General features: G+C 51.6%; 1 protein-coding gene across 1 annotated transcript in view; it reads right to left on the reverse strand.

Moving 5' to 3' along the window:
- HYDIN (HYDIN axonemal central pair apparatus protein) overlaps positions 1-23,190 on the reverse strand; it is a 148,014-nt gene that overhangs the window by 95,753 nt on the left and 29,071 nt on the right. The window contains exons 7-10 of the mRNA XM_051629185.1: positions 16,513-16,714; positions 13,483-13,663; positions 4,601-4,700; positions 96-214 (exon numbers count right to left, since the gene is read on the reverse strand). Of these exons, the coding sequence (XP_051485145.1) occupies positions 96-214; positions 4,601-4,700; positions 13,483-13,663; positions 16,513-16,714 (602 nt within the window). The remainder of the gene's footprint in view (positions 1-95; positions 215-4,600; positions 4,701-13,482; positions 13,664-16,512; positions 16,715-23,190) is intronic.

A 23,190-nucleotide genomic window follows, 5' to 3' on the forward strand; every position in this document is an offset into this window, starting at 1 on the left:
AATCTTTTCCCATGCTCACAACTGCCCAAGCAGCCAGAAATACCACATGGAGCCCTCAGGATCCAGCCCAACCCCTGGAAACCCCTCCTGCTCACCTCATAGCTGTGGGCTGATCCAACAAAAACCTTCCCAATGTCCAGCTGGTCAAAGCTGAAGCAGAGCTGGGGTCCTACACCTTCTCCTTGGACACGCAGGGGCAGCCTCGTCTCACGGCCTGGGGAGAGATTTCCATCTCAGTGCAATCATTCCCTCCTAGCCTGGATTTTCCAGGCTGCCTCAAACACTAGTCCCTGGCTCTGGGCTGGATGGGACCAGCTGTAGATGCTCCAGGAGAAGATAGAGGATGCTTCTCTTCCCTCAGGAGACATGACTTTGGGCTGGTTTCTAACTTTAAACCAACCTTCAGGCTGGTTTTGAATTCAGTGATCAGTTTGTACTCTGAAAAAGTGAGGCATGACCTCTGAGTTTCTTCCTGGGTGCTCAGGTGAGCCCTGAAATCCATGCAGTGAAGGCAGAGAGCTCATGGAACAGCAGATAAAAATATGGTATCTATACTGACATGATCAGAGAGCACAAGAGCTGAGCCCAAGCAAGGTGAAGCTCCCTGCTAATGGCAATCATAGAATCCCAGACTGGTTTGGGTGGGAAGGGACCTTCAAGATCATCTGGATCCAACCCCTGCATGGGCAGGGACACCTCCCACCAGCCCAGGTTGCTCCAAGCCCCATCCAACCTGCCCTTCAACACTGCCAGGGATGGGGCAGCCACAGCTTCCCTGGGCAACCTGGGCCAGGCTCTCACCACCCTCACACCAAAGAATTTCCTCCTCATGTCTCACCTCAATCTCCCTCCTTCAGTTTTGAACCTTTCCCCCTTGTCCCCTCCCTCCCTGCCCTTGTCCCAAGCCCCTCCCCAGCTTTCCTGGAGCCCCTTCAGGTACTGGCAGGTGCTCTAAGGTCTCCCTGGAGCCTTCTCCTCTCCAGGCTGAACACCCCAACTCTCCCAGCCTGGCTCCACAGCAGAGCTGCTCCAGATCATCTCCGTGGCCTCCTCTGGCCTCTCTCCAGGAGCTCCACATCCTTCTTATGTTGGGGGCTCCAGAACTGGACACAGTACGTGTCTGGAGTCAAGCTGCACAGTGCACTCCAGTCAAGCTCTGAAGAGTCAAGACAGGCTGCTGTGGAAGCAGAAGGTTTCCCTACCTCTTAGCACTTGCAAGAAGCTGCTATAAATCTGCCTGGTGGGGAAGGAACGGAGAGTTGCACCAGAATGAACAACTCCAGACTCAAAAGCAGGGGCTGTCAGCAGCTCAGGGGCTGTTGCCATGAATTTAGCTGAAGATTAACTTGCCACAACTCAAGCTGCTCCAGCCCTCGGATCATCTTCGTGGCCTCCCCTGGACTCACTCCAATGGACACACACATCCAAGCACTGCCAGGTGCCCTCAACTGCTGCTGCTTTCTGACACTGTTTGTTATTCACAGAATGTCCCCCTGTTTTGTGACTGCTTTTGAACATGATCCTCATCTGACCAAGTCAATGGAGAGATCCAGTTTCCCATGATGCAGGACATGACAAGGCAGAGGAGTGAGGATCACTTGGGATTTTGCTTCTCCCAGCACGAGTGGCTTAGAAATGGGCTTTGGAAGAAACCAGATGTAGCTAAATATGTTTCCATATGGAGAAAAAAAATTAATGAAAAAAGAATTTCAGGTGTTTCCCACACCCTGTGCTTCCCTCCAGCCCTCAAGAGCCTCAGCTTTATTTGCATGAATAACTCAGAAAGTTCATTTTCACCTGAAACATTTGCCAAGAACAAATTTCAGGCCACTTCTTAACTGCCAGCTTTGCAAGCTGCCCAGGGCTGATGAGTTCAGTAAATCACTTGGATGCAGAAGCATCTGCTAAATGCTTTATGGAGGCACCTGCAACTGGAGGCCAAAGCAGCTCCTTTCCAGAGGGGTGTGAGATGCAGCTGCACAGCTCGAGGTGCTGCACTGGGGCAAAGCTTCCAAGTATTCCCAGCAAGGGGCACAGACTGTCTGCAGTCACCTTCCCAAGGGATTTGTACCTGGCAGGCAGATGCACAAGGCAGGCACTCATGCTTCTTCAAGGAAGCAAGAGGCAAGATTGACTCCCTAGTTAAAGATGGTTGTTTTCTTCTTTTAACTCTTTTTGAAGAGGAAAAAATTCTTCCCTGTGAGGGTGGTGAGAGCCTGGCCCAGGTTGCCCAGGGAAGCTGTGGCTGCCCCATCCCTGGCAGTGTTGAAGGGCAGGTTGGATGGGGCTTGGAGCAACCTGGGCTGGTGGGAGGTGTCCCTGCCCATGCAGGGGGTTGGAACTGGATGATCTTGAAGGTCCCTTCCAACCCAAACCAGGCTGGGACTTGATGATAAGAGGAACTTTGGGACAACTTCCACCCTGACAAGACAGTGGATCCACTCTGTTTGGTAAGGGATGGGAGCTAGGTGCATCATTTAAGTGACCTCCTCGAGGTCTTCTTGCAAGAAGGCAGGGGATGTTCAGGTCTCCCGAGGGCCCATCAGGGTCCCTCACAAGCAGGCTCCTCTCTCTAAACACAGACCCTTTGCCCAGCTCTGCTCCCTCTCACTCCCAGAGCAGCTCAAGGGTTGAATACAAGCACTTTTCCTATTTCTCTGCAATGAAAAAGCTCTCCTGGCACCATTCCTGGATGTCCCTGCAGTAAAGTAATGGACACTCTGATCACCAGGACATAAAATCCCCCAAGCCAGGAGCACAGCACTGAGTGAGGAATCCCTTGGGAGCAACTTTTGAAATCAATCCTGTCCCTCCCCAGCTCTAACAACTGCAGCTGGTGGGCAGGAAAGACAGCTTGTTAACACAAACCCTGTGTAATTACTGTAGGTGGCATTTGCCAAGTAAACCCTGTGCAATTACTGTATAAATAAAAAGCTGTTCCATGACATTTGTACCCGTCTGCTTGGAGCAGCAAGGAAAGCAACAAAGCAGCTGGATGAGGGATTCCAGCACTCTCCAGAACAGCAGCTTGGCTGCTGGAGGACCAGAGAAACACAGAGTGGTGGGGATTGGAAGGGACCTCTGGAGATCATCTGGTCCAACCCCCTGCCAGAGCAGGATCCCCTAGAGCACATCCCACAGGAACACACCCAGGAGGGTTTGGAAAGTCTCCAGAGAAGGGGACTCCACCACCTCCCTGGGCAGCCTGGCCCAGGGCTCTGTCACCCTCACAGGAAAGAAGTATTTTCTCATATCCAGGTTCACCCTCCTGTGCTCCAGTTTGTGCCCATTGCCCCTTGGCCTGTCCCTGGACACCCCTGAGAAGGGTCTGGCCCATCCTCCTGACACCCCCTGTAGATATTGACCAGCACTGCTCAGATCCCCCCTCAGCCTCCTCCTCTCCAGCTGAGCAGCCCCAGCTCTCCCAGCCTTTCCTCACAGGCAGATGCTCCAGCCCCCTCAGCATCTCAGTGCCCTGGGATGGACTCTCTCCAGCAGCTCCTTGTCCTTCTTGAACTGGGATCTCAGAACTGGGCACAAAGTTCCAGATGTGGCCTCACCAGAGCAGAGGGGGAGGAGAACCTCCTTGAACTGCTGGCCACACTCTTCTCCACGTCCCCCAGGATGGAACTGGCCTTCTTGGCTGTGAGGGCACATTGCTAGCTCATGATCAGCCCATTGTCCACCAGGACCCCCAGGTCTTTTTTCCCCAGAGCTGCTCTCCACCATGGGTCTCTTCCTCTTAGATAAGGAAAACAATGTGGAAATCAGACAAATATCTCCCACTTAAAACCACCTTAGGCAGCACCAGGCAGAGCTGCAGAGGAAGGACAAGGTAACCCAAACCAGGCAGGCTGCTGCAAGCATTCCCTGCCCTGTGCCAGCACAGCAAAGCCATCACCTCTGGAAGGGCAAAGATGGGATAACCTGGGTGGGTCAAGGGGAACTGCTCCCAGAAAAAAAGACTTGACAGCACTTCAGAGAGACAGGATGGGCAGCTTGTCTGGCAGAGTGCTTGGGCTGTGATATCCAGGAAGGGTGATCACCCTGCTGAGCACAGCAAGCCCTGTGCAAAGGCACCTGTAGCCACCACAGCCCAGGAGCCCCAAGGTGACAGTTCCCACAGGAGGAGCCCGTGCTGGCCAGAGGTGGTGCCTTCAAGCCACCCCAGCTCAGCAGGGCTCAGCCACCCAAGGTCTGGGCAGCATCTGGGTGGTGGGAGGTGATCCAGGGGCTGGGAGCACATCTGGAACTCAGCTCCTACCACCTGATAGTGCAACCATGGACTCATCTTGGAGGGAAAAGTGCTTAGTGCTTGTCCTCCAAAGCTGCTCTGCAGCCCTTCAGCCCTCACAGGCACCTCCCAGCAGAGCAAAGGCTGCCCAACCCATGGCATGGGAACTTATCCCTTCACTGCCTTGCCCTGGGATCAGCCATCCAGGCATCCTGAGCCCTAGGCTTGGACAGAAGACCACCTGGAAACCACAGGGACAATGCCAGCACTGCCCTGCTGCCCACTGCCCCTACACAGGAACCAAGTGGGCTGGTGCTACCTGTGCCCTGCCTTCCCTGGAGGGAACAGGAGAGAGAGGAATTGTACCTGAGATGTCACAGTAGATGGTTTGGTGATAGACCCTGGCTTCTTGAGGCTTAAAGATCACATGGATTTCAGCTGAAGAATGTGGCCAGACATCCCCCTCCTGAAACAGAAGCAGACAGCAAGCCATTTATCCTCAAACATGATCTTTCTTGCTTCCAACCACAGCCCTGCTGCCTATATTTAGAGCAGCAGTGAAGAGCAGGGAGCAAGTAACACCAACAAAATTCAGAGTTTGAAAGCAGCTGCAAAAAAAAACCACACACACCCCCCCCCCCCCAAAGACATCACTTTTTCAGTTCCTTTACTGGCATCTGGGAGAGAAATGTTGTTAAATTAAGGCTGCCATGAAGCAACCAGACTCACAGACCAGCAAATCAGTTCTTCAGAGGTACCAGCTGCATTAAGGAAAAGGAACCTCTCTCCCCTGCAAACCTTCCTGCACATCCCTCTATCACTGGGCCTGCACCAGCATTTTCAGTCAGATCAGGAAAGATTTAGCAAATGGAATGGTTTTTTTATTCTTAGTTATGAAGGTGCTGCCTCTCACACCCTTCATTTGTGTCCCACTCTGGTGAGTGGGGGCACCCAGGGCCCAGCAGAACAAGCCCTCCTGCCTGGGGACCAATGAAGAAGGGACCTCTGATGGCTGCTCCTGTGCTGGGAGCTACAGAAGCTCCAAGAGTCAAGCTGAGAGTCAGATGCATCCTGTTTGCCCTCTGCACCCACTCCTGCTTCCCTGAACACAGGCTCAGACAAGAAGAGATGGGATTTGCTTAGTTCTACACCTCTCTCAACCAAATAGAGAATCATAGAATCATCAAGGTTGGAAGGGACCTTAAAGATCACCCAGCTCCAACCCCCCTGCCATCAGCAGGGAACCCACCACTAGACCAGGTTGCACAAAACCTCCTCCAGCCTGGCCTTAAAAACCTCCAGGGATGGGGCATCAACAACCTCCCTGGGCAACCCATCTCAACTGAAATAGCTCTTCTCCATGTCATGCTCAGAGATTTAAGCCTGGGCCATTCCACCAGCGTGTCTGCAACCATCTGCTGCTTCTTCAGGGCCTTCTCTCCCACAGAATCCTGGTGCTCAGTCCCAGGGAGCCTTGTCACACACGTTTGTGGAGGCATCCCTCACTTGCTTCTGCTTTAAACAAAGGCACCACTTACATCCCCTCAGCTCCTGTCACAAACATCTTTGCTGACACAAACATCTGCACCTCTGACACTCCCCCAGCACCAAAAAAATTCAGCTTCTAGAAGGAGGCCAAGAGAACAGAGTTATTTTTCTATCAACAAAGTGAGGCTGGGTTTTTTTCTGCTTGCTCCTGGACATCCTCAGAACTTTGTCCAGAAAAATCTTGAACCTGCAGTATAAATATCAACTAACTACAGTGCTTCCCATCAGGTCAGTGCTTCTCACCAGGTCAGTGCTTCCAGCTCAAAGGACAGTCCCCACAAAAATTAAAGAGCTGGGACACTGAGTTATTGGGGCTGCAGCTGCCAAGAAGCTGCTAATTCCAGAGGCTGCTCAGAGTCAACAGGACAAAGGGAAGAACAGAGAACACAGCTTCAAGCACCACCCAACCTCCACCACCAGAATAAGAAGGCAAGGGAAGTCAAAAAGAATAAAGTCACTTGGATCCCTCTCGAAACGTCTCCCAGATCCAAAGTACTTGGTGTGTCCATGCAGAAAGCAATGGGGTGAAAACAAAGCCTTGTTCTAAGGCTGGAGGGAGCAAAGTGGGGACATCAGCCTGCAACCTGCAGCCAACACCCTGGGTACCTGAGCCTCTGGGTCCCACAGGGATGCTGCATGCACTGAGCATCCCTGGAATGACCTTGGAGATGCAGGACTTGGCAGGCAGGGTGCTCTGAAGAACAGAAGCTCTGCCACAGGGCCTGGAGCTTGCCTCAGCTGAGCCACGGAGGAACAACACTTGGATAATAGATTTTCATGGCTTGGCTAATTAGAGACTAATAACCCTCCAGTGCTCATCACCCAGCTGCTTGTTGTGTGTTTAACAGGCTGAAGTCAGTGGTCTCACCCTGGGCAGAGGAGCCCTGGGCAGGGTGGAGGCACCAGGCAGCTGCTGCTTTTGCTCCAAGCCCTCCAGCCACAGCAGAACACACAGCTCAGCTCACTAGAGCTCTGCACTTCTCCTTCCCAGAATCATTAAGGTTGGAAGAGACTTCTAAGATCACAGAATCCAACCATCCACCCAAGCCCACCATGCCCACTAAACCACCTCCTGAAGTGCCACATCCAAGCATTTTTCTAACACCTCCAGGGATGGTGACTCCACTACTGCCCTGGGCAGCCTGTGCCATGACTTGACCTCTCTTTCAGACATTGTTCCTACTATCCAATCCTGAAAGGCTGCTGCATGGGATGAGCTGCCCAGAGGTGCTGGTTGATCCTCCAGCTGCTGGGGTGCTCTTCCCAGAGAGTTCTCCCGTGGTTCTTGCACAGCACATGGTGCCTCACCAGACCTACCAGCACTACCAGCTACACAGACTCCCTCTGCTGAGAGACTCAAGGCAGTGGTGATGCCTGAGGTCTTCATCTTAGGGGGGCATAAAGCAGGGGAGGACCACACTCCCTGAGTGTGCTTAACCCCAAAATACAGGGGGGTGCAGTGAAAGGACTTTGGACAAGGAGTGAGAGGACAAGGGGGAAGTGATTCAAACTGGAAGAGGGAGATTGAGGTTGGACATGAGGAGGAAATTCCTTGCTGTGAGGGTGGTGAGAGCCTGGCCCAGGTTGCCCAGGGAAGCTGTGGCTGCCCCATCCCTGGCAGTGTTGAAGGGCAGGTTGGATGGGGCTTGGAGCAACCTGGGCTGGTGGGAGGTGTCCCTGCCCATGCAGGGGGTTGGATCCAGATGATCTTGAAGGTCCCTTCCAACCCAAACCAGTCTGGGATTCTGTGATATGATTCCATGAAAGGGAGGGAGTTGAGCAACAAGTGGGAGGGAAATGAGCCCAATTTCAGAACAGCCCTCAGATCACTCCAAGGGCAAGTCTCCTTTTGCTCTGTAGGGCCTAAGATGCCAGAAAAACCAGGGAGAAGGTGTGCTCCAGTGAGCCAGGCCAGAAGCAGAGGGGCTGGGGGTAAAAACTGCTGGAGGATTTGACTGTAGATCTGCCCTCAGGCTTAGGAGGGCTGTGCAGAGGTGGTTACCAGGGGCACACAGCTCAGAGCTGCTTCTGGCTGTCAAGACAGACCATGCCCACCACAAAGTGAGCAGCCCAGCTGCTGGGACTGTGCTGCTCCTTGCAAGGCTTTGGGATATCCCTGAAAAAAAAAAAGCAGCAGAGTGAGATGTTATACTGCTTCACTGGCTGCTTTCACACCACCAGGAACCAGGTCTCTGAGAGCCAAAGCATTTCTGGGAAACTCAGGGAGCATCCTCCCTCCTACCAGAGGCCAGAAAACAAACCTCTTGGAGCCTAACACAGCAGTATCACTCTTCCAGGTCAATTATCTAACAAGGTACAGGTTTGCTGCTCCCTTCTGCTGGGTGGCAGGCTGATGGCACTCCCTGGGCTATTTGATGTGCCACAACCAGAGATATTGGCCCTGTGGAGACACTGGGGCAGTTTGGTTATTGCTCAGAGGTTGACAGAGGCAATAGATCTCCTGTTAATGGAAGCAAGAGGAATACAATTCATAAGCAAAAACTGAAGCTAAGCAGGAAAGGAAGAAAATTAAAAAGAACCACTGGGCTGATGTATCTGCTACCAACAGTGCAGTTTTCTAGCCCAGTGAGTTTAGCTGAGCTGGGGATTCCATGAACTCCAAGGCCAGCACATCTGTGACAGAAATATAAGGGGCACAGTGATCTTACCCCACGGGTTTGGAGCACAGCAACAGGTCATGGAGGCAGGGACAGGCTTGGCAGGGGCCTGGGAAGGTGGTGCAGAGCCAGGAGGCAGGGACAAGAGTGGGAGACTATTCATCAACAGCCTGTGTTTGATGCTCGTGGCAGCTCTGTCTGGCTGTCAGCTGCACCCACAGCACCCATCCTGCTCTGGTCGCTGCCAGTCGAGCTGTGGGTAAACAGGAGGAGGGTGGCAGGCTGAGCTGGTCCCCCCCTCTGAGCTTTGGCAGCCAGCCAGATGGATAGTCTACACACCTGAGGCCCTAAGGTGCAAGAGGAATGATCCCAGCTGCACCAGTGAACACGCCCTGGAGACCCTGGGACTGCAGCAGGGAGGAGGTAACAGAAAAAAGGATTTTATAAACCAAAAGCTTTCAGTCAGTTCCACTTGCCCATCTTACAGCCCCCAGGAACAGGAACAGCAAGGCTTTCAGCCACCTCAGAGTCCATCCAGGCTGCTGTGGTATTTCCAGTGCTTCTCTCAGGGCAGCAAAACCCTTTCCTGGCACTCCCAGTTAGCTCCAGTTTCTCCAAGGAGGTCCCAGTGCAGAGAAGGAATAAGGGCTGAATCTTCAAGGCCTAAATGCCCCCAAGAGTTCAGGACAGACGTGGGAGGATTCACACCACACAGTCCTCATCTTACCTCATTTGGATCATCTAGAGGGAGCCTCAAGCTACAGAACCTACAGCTCCTTGAAGGCAGGGAAGCTGCTGCAATGTCCTCTCTCCCCACCATGGGACCTGTCCCCATTCCCTGGAGAGAAAATCCTTGCCTGCCTTCATCTTTGCAGAAGATGTTTGGAAACCAGCAAGCAAATGAAGGCAAGGCCCTGGCTGCCCCAGCCAGGACTCACTGTCCAAGGCTCCTTAGGGACAAGCAGGTACAGAAGGCAGGAGAGCAATACCAGGGCTCTGCAATCTGCCCCAGCTGCCTGCTGGTCACCACCTGGGATGTGAGCCGTGGCTCATGACCCAAAGCTCTGGTTGCCCTGGCCTCCTCCCACTCCTGCACCACCGTTGCTGTCCAAAGGGGAAGCAGAGCTGGGGCAGTGCTGGCAGGGCACTCATCCAACTCTGGAATTTGATCCTGCTGCAAAACAGCCCCAGCTGAACAGCAGCATGGTGAACCTCCACAGCACCACAAGCCTACAGCCTAAGCAGGAGCCTGGGATGACCCTGCAAGTGGACATCTCCAAAGAGAAGAGGAGTGGCAGGGAGTCCCTGCAGGCATTCCTCCAAGCAGCTGAGCTCTTGGGGGGACATTTTGCTCAACACCAAGACCACAGCTGGAATGCTGCTGGCATCCCTCCCCACACTGTGTGATCAACCAGTGCAGGAGGGAGCCCAGAGCTTTGGGCCAATGTCCTTTCTTTTTTTACCACCTAAGCAGATGAGGGTGCAGCACACAGGTCCCCCTCACCAGGGCTGAGATCTTGCCATGCTCCAGGAAACCCCTCAGTGCTGCACCAAGATCTGGAGAGGGGACAGATCTCCAGCCATCTGAGGAGCTGCTGGACCCCATGGCACAGTCAGCTGGGCCTCCTCTGAGGCACCAGGGGAAACAGACCCATGGATCAGCAAGAAAACCCATCCTCCTATGTGCACCAGCACAGAATCACCACAGAACCACCTTGGTTGAAAACCACCTTCAAGATCACCAAGTCCAACCATTAACCCAACACTGACAACCATGTCCCTGCGTTCTATGTCTACACGAGGCTGAAATCCCTCCAGGGATGGTGGCTCCACCACTGCCCTGAGCAGCCTGTTCCAATGCCTGATCACCCTTTCAGGGAAGCAACAGGTCTCCAACAACCCTGGTGCAGCATCACTGCTGGAGCCTTGCACTCATGCCCTTACTCCCAAGAGAACTTACATCAGAGGGTGAGACTCAGTCTCCTGAGCTGGGCTGGGCAATCACCATCCCACAGGACCTGCTGGATTTGGTCAGACACCCTGGCAGTCCCTCCACAGGTAACTTCCCTGCAGTGAAGCTGCCAAACTGTTTGACTCCAAAGCTGGAGAGCAAGAAGAAAGAATCAGTTCCATTTCATTCTACTATTCTATGGCTAAACCCAATTACTTCAGGACACAACTATTCTGGGACTTTTTTCTCATTTCTCCCTTCATTACTGCTGCATGTCAGACTAGGAAACTAGAAAAATATTGAGTTATTTCTCCTGGGAAATTAATACAGGCTGTTGAAGAGGTTCCTCACATTCCTGCAGGGGAAAAAAAAGAAGGAACTGGTGGTTAAAAGGATGTGCTTCATTACCCAACCCACCCTTGCTGGGCACTGCTACGTGTCTGAAGAGCCTGAGGCCACCTCAGGAGCCAGGGTCTGCCTGGGTCCTCCTGTTCTCCTCAGGATGGCAGTGGAGTCAGGGCATGGAAAACTACCAGGGCTGCTAAGCAGGCCAGAAATAAAACATGCCCAGCACTGTGAACATGACATTGCAACACTTCTGGCTCCATGTCAGTCTCAGGCTGCAACTGGCAGGTGGCATAAGTGGAGGGTGGCTCTAGGATGAGACAGCACAGAACATCCAGCTGGTGGACCCTGCAGGAAGCAAAGGGATCCAGGAGAGCACCCCCTGCCTCACAGCTGCAGCAGTGATCTCTGTGCAAGAGCTCAACTGGAATTAGTTGCAAATCTTCTTTTTCCCCCCTCCCTCAGACCCCAATGAGCAGCTGGCAGATCTCCACCAGCATGAGGAAGAAAAAGCCAGGCTGGAAAAGCTGGGCACCCCCAAGTGTTGGTCAAACCCTCTAGGCTTTGTTTTGCAGAGGGGGAAGGTGATCCAAGGAAGGGGAATCACTGCTGCAAGCAGAGAGAAAATCAGTGAGGTGGCAAGAGAAGTACTGAAATGACACCCAAAGTGCATCCTGCTTGTCCAGGGCACTGAGGAGAAAGGCAGAGCCAAAGCTAACATCTGCCTCTTGCCAGAAATAACTGAAGCCACAGAGAGCTGTGGGATGGACCACAGCTCCCACTGGAGATGGTGTCTTCTGCCAAAGCCTGTGCTCTGTAGTAACCCCTCTTTTGGATGGGGATCAGCCTGGCTCCCCAGTCTGAGGGGGAGGTTTTCAGGAACAAACAATGCTGTTACCTCCTGGATCAACAGCAGCAGCAGCTTCACAACCTGGACATCCTGAAGACCACCTGCACAGGCTCTGAGTGAACACCTGACACTGAGGAGGGACTACCAGGCAAGGACAGGATGGGGATGGCTTCTCAAGGTCACTGCAATGGTAACAAATCCTTGCCTTCCCCTCTGCTCTGCTTTCCTTTTCCAAGGAGTCAGCTCCCACATGTCTGCAAGGTGACTTCCAGCAAAGCTGTGGTGGGGAGGATGCAGCAAAAAAGCAAGGACCTTGTCCTTTGGTAGCCACCTGGGCTTCTATCCCAGCTGCTGCTGCTGACATATCATGTGTACTTGCAAAAATAAATGCAACCAAATTGGAGAAGTGCTCGGAAGTCAGGGTTGCATAACAGCTTGTTTCCCACAGGCTTGGAAGGCTGCTCTCAATGTTCATGGTCACGTGGCAATTCCAAAATCCCTGCCTCCTCTTTGCTGTTTTGATTTTCATCAGGAAGTTAACCCCAGACAACCTGAAGTGACCTGCTGCAGCTTGTGCAGTGACATCTGGAGATACCAGCAGGTAGTGGTGCAGGGACACAGCAAAGCTTCTGCACAACCCCTGCAAAGCCCCCCTGCCCAGAAAGCCTTCCCAGGACTGTCCCTCCACCAGCTTCCTAACCTCTGGAAGCAATTCTACCCTCTAGTCACCTGTTACAAGGGTTTGATCATTTTTATCTAGGGATAGATGGGAGGAGAGAAGCCACTTCAGGCCAGAAGACCCATGACCAGCAAGGTACCAGCTCTGAGGGGCCTTTCCAGCAGATGTACATGGCAAGAAGGGTGTCTGCCCAAGCTGAAGGTCATGGGGCCACCACTGGAGAGAAGGTTAAGGAAGTCAGTGGGTGTTTAGATTCTACATTTGCTAAAGAAAATGCTGTCACTTGTTTTGAAGACACCCAAGTGTCAGGGGGAGAGGAAAGACATGAGCAAAACTCCAAAGGTGAAACTGGTTGTTCCATAAATAATGGAATTAATGGAAATTAAACAGGTTGCTGATGCTGGACAAGAGAGAAGGGGAGAGACTCCTCTAGTAGCCCATGTACATTCAGTCCTGGAACAAACTGCACATGAACATAGCCATTTAGGAGAGGATTCCACCCAAGACTGGAGGCCAGGCTACACTTTATGTCCATACATCAACTGAGAAGCACCAGGACACAGCACTGTGGGCAGCCTTGTGGACCTCATCTTCATGGGCTTCAGGAGCTCCAGAACAGATTGTGGAGACATAGGCCAATTCTAGTGAAGCAGGAGCCCTGGGATACACACCCAAACCAGCTCTGCTGCACTGCAGGAGGTTCTTAAAGCTCAGCTGATCAGCTCCCCCTCTTCACAATATTCCTACTGCTCTGACACAGCCTCTTGGTCACACCATGCTGCTGTCAGCTGCAGGGGTGTGAAACTGCACTTGGTGGCTCCCAACGTTGTCAGAGCTATAGGAGTAACCAAGAGAGCATGATCCCCAGCCCTGAGAAACATTAGGTTCACTTATTTCAGTAAAAAAACAACAAACCAAAGAAGAAGTTGGGCTTATTCTAGGGTTTAGTCCAAGGAGGAGGGACTTTGCCCTGCTCAGACAGCAGGCACTCTTCATCTCAGACCAGGCAAAGGCTCAGAATCAGGACTCTGGCTGACTGAAGGACATGCCCTTAACTTCTGGCCCTTGCTCAGAGCTCAGCTTCAGGCAGGCTCTCAGTGCATGCCAGGAGCCAGCAAGTCCAGAGATGCTTTTTACACCCAGCCTCTCTGAAAACCTGACACGTTCCTCTTTGCACATCCAGCTGATGGCTGGGGAGGGCAGACCTGTCAAGTGACCTCATTTGAGGAGGAAAGGAGGTTCTCAGCTCTCACTTACCACTGGCTCAATGGTGAAGAAGTCATCAGAGAACAGCATGGAGTCTCCCTGCACCTTTGCTCTGTGGCTCTGGAAGGTGCGGGAGAGGAGGACCAGGCGATCGCGGAGCAGGGGATCCACCACACACACCTTCAGCAGGTCTGTCTCATCCTCCTCCTGCCTCTGCAGCCACTCACACAGCCTGCAGCCACGGGGAGAGACACACCAAGCAGATCATTCCATAAGCAACACATCTGCAGAGGCTGCTGTGCGAGTGCAGGGGCAGCAAAGCACTCAGGGAGGAGGAGCACCGAGGTCAAACCACCGCATCCCAAAGGGATCTGAGCATCACTTGCTCCTTGGCATCACGGGTAGTTTGGCTCCACACTTAGAAGCTGAGAAGAGGTTTTTATGAAAGGCAGCAGTGCTCAAGAGAGCAACCTGGCTCAAAGCCACCACCACAACTGATGAAAAATCCACCAACAACCTCAACAAGCTCTTCCTGGCCGATGAGGAAGATGAAGGGGCACCCAGTGCAGTGAGGAGAAGCACCAGGCCTCCAGCTGCTGCTTAAGGAGGATCAGGATCTTGATTGCTTCTTTTTTGGAGCTGCAGGGATAAGTAAGGAGCACCTGCTCTGTTCCCTACACTGCCTTCCACCAGAGGATCCCAGAGCACTTGAAAAAGCCAACTCATTAATTCAGGCAACACATCACCTCGGTGACACGACATGTTCTATATGCAGGAAAACTGAGCTTCATGTAAGGGACTTCTGCCCAGCACCAGCCAGTAAAAGAGTCAGGACCAGCACCTCTGAATCCAAACCCTTAAGTCAAGCCTTGAACCCACCTCTTCTTCCTCCCTTGTGGCCTTCTCTGCACAGCTTTGACACAGCTCATCTCTCCCGTGGGGGCTGGAGATCAGTCCAGTGGTTAAAGATCACAAGCAAGGGATGAGAAGGGAGCCCTGCAGGTGCTTCCCACCTGGCATGTCACTGCTCCCCCTTCACACCCCAGCCCCCTGGCCATGAAGAACCAGCAGGTGACAACTCTGGGGGGATGGGAGGAGGAGTGGAAGGCTCTATATGCAGCAAACGGAGACAACACAGTATAAACAGGACAGGAACCATCACCCAGCTCAATTCAAATACAATTAGAAAGGAAACACAGTCCTGGACATTCCAGACAGAGCCTCAGGCACATGCAGTCCCCAGTGCCAAAAATACTTGCTTTGGCCAGCTCCCTGCAGAGAGCAAGAGGACATGTTCCTCCACGCTGACCTACAAAGCTGGGCATGAGGAGGCCTTCCAGCCACTGAGATGAGCAACCCAAAACTCAGCAGGCAATAATTCCACCATGACATGCCAGGAAGTGCTGCAGGAAGGAGACAAAGCAAACCCCTGGATAGATCTTCTCAGGATGAAGGTCTTTTTTTGGGTTGTATCCCAGTGCAGGGTCCTGCATTGCCTCCTCTCATGAAAAAGTCCTCTCTGCTCCAAGATGCCAGAAGCTTCTCTGACAGCAAAGCAGTGGCCTCAGAGCTAGGACCATCCCTGAGATGGCAGTAAGGAAGAACTAAACATCCTGGGCAGAGGCTGGGACACAAATTGGCTCAAGATCAAAAGGAATTGGGGATGGGGAAAAAATCAGGTTGAAGTGTGGGGCAACCTGATGCTTCTGAGGGGAATGAGGATCACTCGGGGTCCAGCCTGAGCCAGACAGGTGGGAAAGGAATAGTCCAGGGAAGTACCAAGGTCATGAGATTTTTCTTTTAACACTCTGAGCCTGCACAGAAGTCACACACTGTAATTAAAAATAGAGAACAGTGGAAAACTCGTTTTGGCCTTCAAGGCATTTCTGACCTAATTATGTTGAACTTTATTTGCTCAGAAGCCCTTAAAAAGTGCTCCAGTTGAAGGCAGTTCCCTGATCAGCTTTGGGTTCAGACTAACTCTGAGAAGTCACACAAAGATTGTCTAAACCACCCAAGCTTTTAAGTGTAATTTCCAATTCATCCCCTTGGGCTAGAAGTGTTTTTCTGCTGCTTAAAAACGGGAAGTTCAAAGCTTGACCAAAGACAACCTTTGAAGAACCTGCCCCATCTCTCACCACCAGGAAGACACATGTTGCTCCACAGCAGAACCACCTCTAAACTCAACCCAGGCTCTAAGGAAGGGGAGAAAGACCTTGTTTTGCTGGAAATCAGGCCAGTGGAAGGCACTTCCACATCCAACAGCAGGATGGCCTCAACCTTCTGGGCCAGTGAGGCACCCTACCCAGCACACTGCTGGAGAAGGAGCTGCCATCTCACCCAAGCCAGAGTAGAAGAAACTGAAGTATATCAGTGAATGGTGAAGGTTGGAAGGGACCTCAAAGATCATCAGGTTCCAACCTATGAGCAGGGACACCTCCCACCAGCCCAGGCTGCACAAGCCTCATCCAACCTGGCCTTGAACACCTCCAGGGATGGGGCAACCACAGCCTCCCTGGGCAACCTGGGCCAGTGCCTTACTGCCCTCATGCTGAAGAATTTATTCCTAATATCTAACCTACATCTCCTCTCTTCCAGTTTAAAACCACCACCCCTTGTCCCATCACTGCCTTTTCTGGTGGAAAGCCCCTCCCCAGCTTTCCTGTAGGCACAACAGGTCCATAACAGCTATGGACCCACAACTCTGTCAAGTGCTGCTCCTCCAAGCAGTCCCAGGTAATAAGTCCTGGCACTTTCCTCAGCCTTGTGGACCTTCTGTAGCCCAGAGATCTCTGGACCTTGGTAGTTTGTGGCTCCCACAACCACAAACTTGCTCTCTGAGGAAATCCAGTCCTTGCAATCAACCTTTCCTCCCCAGAACATCACCCTCAGCTGCAGCATGGATGGAACTGGAATGGGAAGTGCTGAGCTCCAGCACCCTGATGCCCAGGGACACACCCTGGAGCTGTGGATGCTTCACTTGTTCTAAACCCTTAAAGAAGCACCAACACCCCTTGAGGCCACACGTTAGTGTGACCCTTGGGCAGTGCAGCTGACTGGAATGACTCTCTGAAAACCAACCTCAGCTTGTGCTCATCCTCCTCTTCCTGGGTGACAAAAGCCTTCCACTGGAAGTGGGCAGTGATTTCACTCTGGTTGTGGATGAGCACGGATCTGTGGTTTGACAGGGTGAGGTAAGTCTTCTCCACTGTCAAGGAGTTCCTGTCCAGCCTGATGTTGACATCTACAGCTGTTCCATAAAGGCTGGTGTGAATATCTTCACCTGGGAGAAAGGAAAAAAGGGGAGGTTTTGCTCATCTCACTTGGTGAAGGAAGGACAAGGAAGAGCAAATAGAAGAAGGAACTGTTTGAGCTTTGAGCTGTATTAGGAGTTCCACAGATCAGGACACTGATCACATCCTGATAGCTGTGTGTCTCCAGCATGAGGGTGTCCTCAACACCACCTTAAGCCCCTTATTTCTAGGTGTGCTTATAGAGATTTATCCCCAAGGTGACCATAGTTACAGTGAGGTCTTTCAGACGTGCCCAGGTGGCCTTTGGGTTGCCCTCCCACGCAGGTGACAGGGAAGTCTGGATCAAAGGTGAGCCTGAGGAGACCCACCTCAGGCACAGCTTGCCCAGGGTCTCCTGCAGGCCCACCACCAGTGCTGTGTTCCTCCTGATCCACTGCTGCTGACAAGCAAAGGTGCCTGGGGGCATGTGGGGAGAACAGGGAGGTTCAGAGGAACGAGGGAAGTGACAGCCCATGGCAGGGGAGGCACAGAAGAGCACTTGGCTGTGTTGTAGAATTGTCCTCTCTTGTTGTGGGCTGATGAAGATATATCAAGACGAGACTGGTGGGGCATGACCCACACACCATCCTGCCCATTACAGTCCTTCAAGCCCATTTTTCCTGCTGTTCATGCCCGAGCCTGCAAGTCTACACCAAGTAATCCCAAGCTGTTCAGCAACCAGAGAGAGGGCATCTTTGCTTTCCACCTCAGGCTGAGCAGAAGAGGAGTGAGCTCCTGGCACATCCTCTGGAGTCCTGCTGGAGAACCTGCCAGCATTTCACCCTCCAGAAGAGACTCCAACCAAAGGCTCCCTCACTTCCAGAGCTTTCAAACCAAGTCACACCTGGGAGTCAACTGAGCTCAAACTTCAGTACCAAGCCCACTCATCCTGTGGTTGGTGTTTCTCAGGTGAGATGCCAATATCACACATGCTTTGGGGCAGGTCATGGCCACTCTGGACTCTCTAGAAGTGGCATTTTAATTGAGAGATGATTAAAATCTCAGAGCCTGCCCCAACTGACCAGTGCAGCCATCCAGATGCATCCTGGAGAACATCCCTCTGCAAAGGAAGAGCCTTCTCCTCCCTGCACAGGTTGCAGCAAATCAGCCAGAGGATGGACCTGCCTTTGAAAGGCTACCATGCAACACCACAAGGAGATGTGCTGGATGGACTCCTTAAATCCTAAACCAGACACATCCCAGCAGAATGACATTCCTGCTGGGAAAAAGAGCCCCCTCTCTTTTGGAGGGAGGTTGGGGAATCAAGCAAGACTCACCCTTCAAACTGAAGATCCCCATGGAGACTTGACCCTTCATGCCTCTATAACCTCAGTTTCTCTGGTCTTAAGGGAGTCAGGAGCAGGAGGGCATTTATGGCCAGGGCTGAGTGATCTTGGAAGACAAATGGCAATGTCCAATCTGCTTTGACTGACCACTCATTTAAACCTAACTGAAGTTCAGGGATGCTAGAGGCAGGTGTTCCTCATGAGCATCACCCTTCCTCTCCCCCCTGAATCCCTGGCAAGCAGAGGAACCAGGACCAAGAGACATGCACAGTGCTCCAAGCACACACAGCTCAGGTTGACAGAACCCCAAGTGAATGCTTGTCATCAAGATGACAAACTACAACAAAATAAACACCATAAAACCGATCATCTCACTGTCTAAACTCCTGGCCACTTGGGGGACAGTTCTGATCTCAAAAACCAAGCTGAAGCACTTGAAATTCAACAGAGAAGGGTGGAAAGAATGATTAGAAGTATGGAGCAGCTCTGGGATGAAGACTGAGCAGCATTCCTCAACCTAGAAATCACATGGGGGAGGTTTATGAAAGAATAAATGGCCTGGGAAATGTGAAGAAGGAAAAAAAATGGTCATAAAACAGGAACCCGAGGGCCTGAAATCATGTTATTAGTCAGAAATTACACAAAAGAAGTAGCACCTTTCCAGAGAATGTTCCTTCCTTTGCAACACACTGCCAGAGGAGGCTGTAGAGGCTAAACAGCCATAAATCCAGAGAGCAACTGGGCAAATTCTTGGAAGATAAAACCATCAGAAGCTATTAAACAAAGATGAGAATAAAGCCTCCAGCACAGCAAACTGCTACCTCCAGAGCCCACAGGGGAGGAAAAGCAGATGCATGTTCCTGTTCCACATGCTCTGCTAAACATCCCCTATGGCTGCTCTCCTGGAGAGGAGCTGGGGACACAGGGACACAACCACCTTCGTGCTCCAGGCACTGAGGACTCCTGAAGGCTGGAGGCTTTGGCTGGAGCATCTTCTACCCCAAGGTGAAGCATTTTGACACGGTGCTGAATAGCTAAGGCCAGAAATGGTTGGGTAGGGGAGAGCATGCAGAGATGCCAGGGATTTCAGGAGGAAGCTGTGGATCTGTCTGCCAACAGATGAGCTGACACAGAGAATGGAGATGTCAGGGTTGGCCAAGGGCAGCCGTGGGCATCACATCCTGGGTGCCAAACGAGATGTGACATTCCATTTAAGACTCTGGGTTGCTTAATAGATGAAGTTTTGAAAAAAAAAAAACAAACCCCAACCCCCCCCCTGTAATGGAACAGTGATGTAGCAGCAGGCATTGCACTTGACAGGGGAAGGCCCATGCTGTGTGATTTGGGATGCTCTGCTGCCACGGAAGCACGTTCACCAAATAGGAACAGATCTGCCCTATCATTATTTACACAACACAACCTCATTACAGCCTGTCAGTTCCCTCCTTCTCACAGGCTTCTGAGCCATTTCCTACAGATGGCAGGACACAGCTCACTCCCTACAAGCCAAAAAATAATAAAAAAAAAAGCAATTCCTAAACTTGAAATGAAAAAGCTAGGCTTTTTTTCTACAGCAGAGGCTTTGGGTTGTGCACTCCTGAGTGATGCTCCTGGACCCAGCAGCCACACCACTGCCTTTCATCCCAGCATCCATGAGCATGGAGGCAGGTATCTTGGCACTTGACAACTTCTAACTCTCTTGAAGGAAGGATCCCAGTGCTGGGTCAACCTTTCTGGGAACATATTCTGCAGGAAAACCTCAAAAAAAAAAAGATGAACTTACAGAACAGCTAAAACATCTTTTTGAATGGTTCTAATGCTTTGCTATCTTCAAGCAAGAACTCTAGTACTGGGTCACCTTTCCTGGGGCCTGTTCTGCAGGAAAATATTTAAAAAGGAATTTACAGAAGATCTAAAGCATCTTTCTGAATCCTTCTAATGCTACATGATCATCCTGGTGCAAGAGGGAATAGATTTCAGAGCAGCACAAATCGTCCTGAAATAGAAAGACAAATGTTGTTTAGCTTGAAAGTACAGCTCCATGAATGGATCAGCAAACCCTGGAATAAGATTTCCAAACAAATCTGGGGTTTTATGAAGCTTTCCTGGTAGTCAACAATAGCACTTTCCTTCACTGAGCACTGCTGTAAATATGCAGCTGTAGCCAGATGGATCAGGCTGACCAGATACAAACCAGCACCCTGCTGCAGGTCACCTTCCCCAAGATGTCTTGTTTCTCCCTGTTACTCCCTCCTTGCTGAATTTGGATTTAAAAATCTTTTTGGGGGTGCATGGCAGTCAAATTGGGAACATTTGTGTAGCATGGAAAGGGAAATGTCATGTCATTTGCCTGGTTAGGGGCAATGGGCACAAGCTGGAGCACAGGAGGGTGAAGTGAAACATGAGGAAAAGCTGCTTCCTGAGAGGGTGACAGAGCCCTGGGCCAGGCTGCCCAGGGAGGTGGTGGAGTCCCCATCCCTGGAGACATCCCAAACCCACCTGGAGGTGTTCCTGTGGGATCTGCTCCAGGGGATCCTGCTCTAGCAGGAGGGTTGGACTAGAGGATCTCCAGAGGTCCCTTCCAACCCCCACCATTCTGTGGCTCTGAAGCTTGTGTCCTGCTCTCTGTGAAGGAAGCTGGAGGCAGACAGGTCCTGCTGCTGTTTCACTGAAGAAACAAGAAAAGCAGGCAAAGCAGAACCCTGCCCTCCAAAGGGTGCTGCTGTACCTCCACAGCAGCCTGTGGCAAGCAGGTCTTTCACTCCTGCTGCTATCATCCTGGGTTGCCTGACCACTGCCAGCACATTTTCCAAGCCCCATGCAAAGGACAGACAGCTGCTACCTCTTCTACCATCAGAGAAGTGAGTCACTTCACCAGGCTCAGTGATCTCTGAAAAGCTAAAGAAATCACCTCCAGCTGGATCCAGCCCTCCCCACCATATGTTTTTACTACACCTCCTGCAGAGCTACCACTAGATCAGAGGCAGGAGTGTTGCTCAGAGCTGCTTTGCTGTCAGGAAGCTCGTGGCATCACCTACAAGGTGCTCTGGGTCTCCACTGACCTGGGAAAGACCATGTCAGCCCTCACGCTTGGATTTCCAGCCCAAGAGGAAAACACAGAGCAGCAGCAGTAATTTAGAAGTGATTCTCCAAGGCAGTGTTCACAAGCTACCTTCAGGCTCTGTTAAATCCTCCCATTATTTACTCCAGCCCCAGGAGCAGCATGTTTATAAAGCCACAGCACTAAATAACTGCTGCTGCTAACATGGGTGGATTCTGAGGAATCAATCCCAGGCCACAGGGAAGCTCAGAGCATCCTAATTATTCCTGCTGCCACAATTATTGCTGTTAACAGCCAGCAGTCACTGGCACAAGCCAGGCCTCAGCAAAGCACCCCCAAGCAGCTCAGCACAAGAGGAGGGTGTCAGCAGCAAAGGCACTGCAGGAACCACAGGAGAGCAGATGGGGATGAAATCAGGGGAGACTGAGGTTGGGTATGAGGAGGAAATTCTTCCCTGTGAGCCTGAAGGGGCTCCAGGAAAGCTGGGGAGGGGCTTGGGACAAGGGCAGGGAGGGAGGGGACAAGGGGGAAGGGATGAAAACTGGAGGAGGGAGATTGAGGTTGGACATGAGGAGGAAATTCTTTGGTGTGAGGGTGGTGAGAGCCTGGCCCAGGTTGCCCAGGGAAGCTGTGGCTGCCCCATCCCTGGCAGTGTTGAAGGGCAGGTTGGATGGGGCTTGGAGCAGCCTGGGCTGGTGGGAGGTGTCCCTGCTCATGCAGGGGGTTGGATCCAGATGATCTTGAAGGTCCTTTCCAACCTAACAAGTCTGGGATTCAATGAAAAGGGGGACAGAAAGCAGCCACCAGTGCTCTACAGAGAGGTTGTGGGCTTTTCAGACAGCTCTTTTTGCACATTAAAAGTTCTCTTTTTCAGTCAAGCTCTTTCTTGTGCATCCTTCTGTAAGAGAGCACCCAAAGTATTCACCATTACCTCCTCCAAACCATGCTTAGGAAGATCTGGTTTGCTTTGTTAAAGGATGAAAAGTTCCAGGACAGGAATATCTGGGAGCCAGCACAAGGGTTTTGTTCTGCCCAGCATGAAGGACCCTCACAGAGTGCACTGAAAAGGACAATGACACTGTTGGATGATGAAAGACACAGCCAAGATGCCAGGGGCTATTTTTAATCATTATTGCCAGGACAGTGATGATAGGCTGGGGTGCCTGCCTGCAACATCTCCTGTGGCCCACAGGGAAATTAGTGCAGGAACCTTCATCCTGATTGCCTGGCAAAGCCATGCCCAATCTACCACTTAATAAATCAATCATCCTTCAAGCTGCTCTCCTGCTTCTCAGCAGATGCTGATTGATCCAGGGGGAAAAAGGAGGATAATGAATGGTCAGCTCTGCCCTGCCACGTATCCAGAGTTAAGGCCACTTCAGAAGATCAGGGATTGTCACTGGTGATGGGGTAGGGGAGCTGCAGTTGAGGATGACCTACAAAGAGATGAAAAACCACATTCTTCCAGAAACCTTTCATCTGCTAAAAATGGAGATGCACAGTCACACTGAAGTCTGTTCACCTGGAGATGAATCAAACAGCCAAAAGGGGATTTTTATTTTTTTTTCATGCTCCCAACAACCCTCCCAGCACACACACACCAGCCTGTGCTCATGCAGCCAAGCCCTCAGGTTGCTTTAGGAGGGATTTTGGCAGGATAGGGGGGGGGGGGTTGGTTCTGTAGCTGTGGAGCTATAAAGCTGGGAAAAAAACCAAACCAAAACAACCCTCAAACAAATTTAATTCCCCTTCATCTACCCTCAGAGCTGTGGACCATCTGTCCTGAACACAAGGCCCTGGAGAGGGGGCAAAGGCCACACTCTGGGTGCAGGGAGTCCAACTCCCTTATCTCAACCAGTAGAAAACAATCATTACTGCAAGAAGTTCTAGAAGAGGGGAGCAAAGGCAGGAAACTGTTGTTAGCCATTAGCTGTTTTGACATAAATTAATGCTTTGGAGACCAATTAGACTCACCCATCTAATTGACTTGGAATATAAAAGACTATAGCCAGGCATACCAAGTATTAGTTACCAATCCTCCCCCTGTTGCAGTGCTGCTACTAATAAGATGCAAAAGCAACACATAATTGCACAAACTACACCTTTTTTTTTGCCTACA

The sequence above is a fragment of the Apus apus genome, chromosome 11, assembly GCF_020740795.1.
Source record: "Apus apus isolate bApuApu2 chromosome 11, bApuApu2.pri.cur, whole genome shotgun sequence".
Lineage (NCBI taxonomy): Eukaryota > Metazoa > Chordata > Aves > Apodiformes > Apodidae > Apus > Apus apus.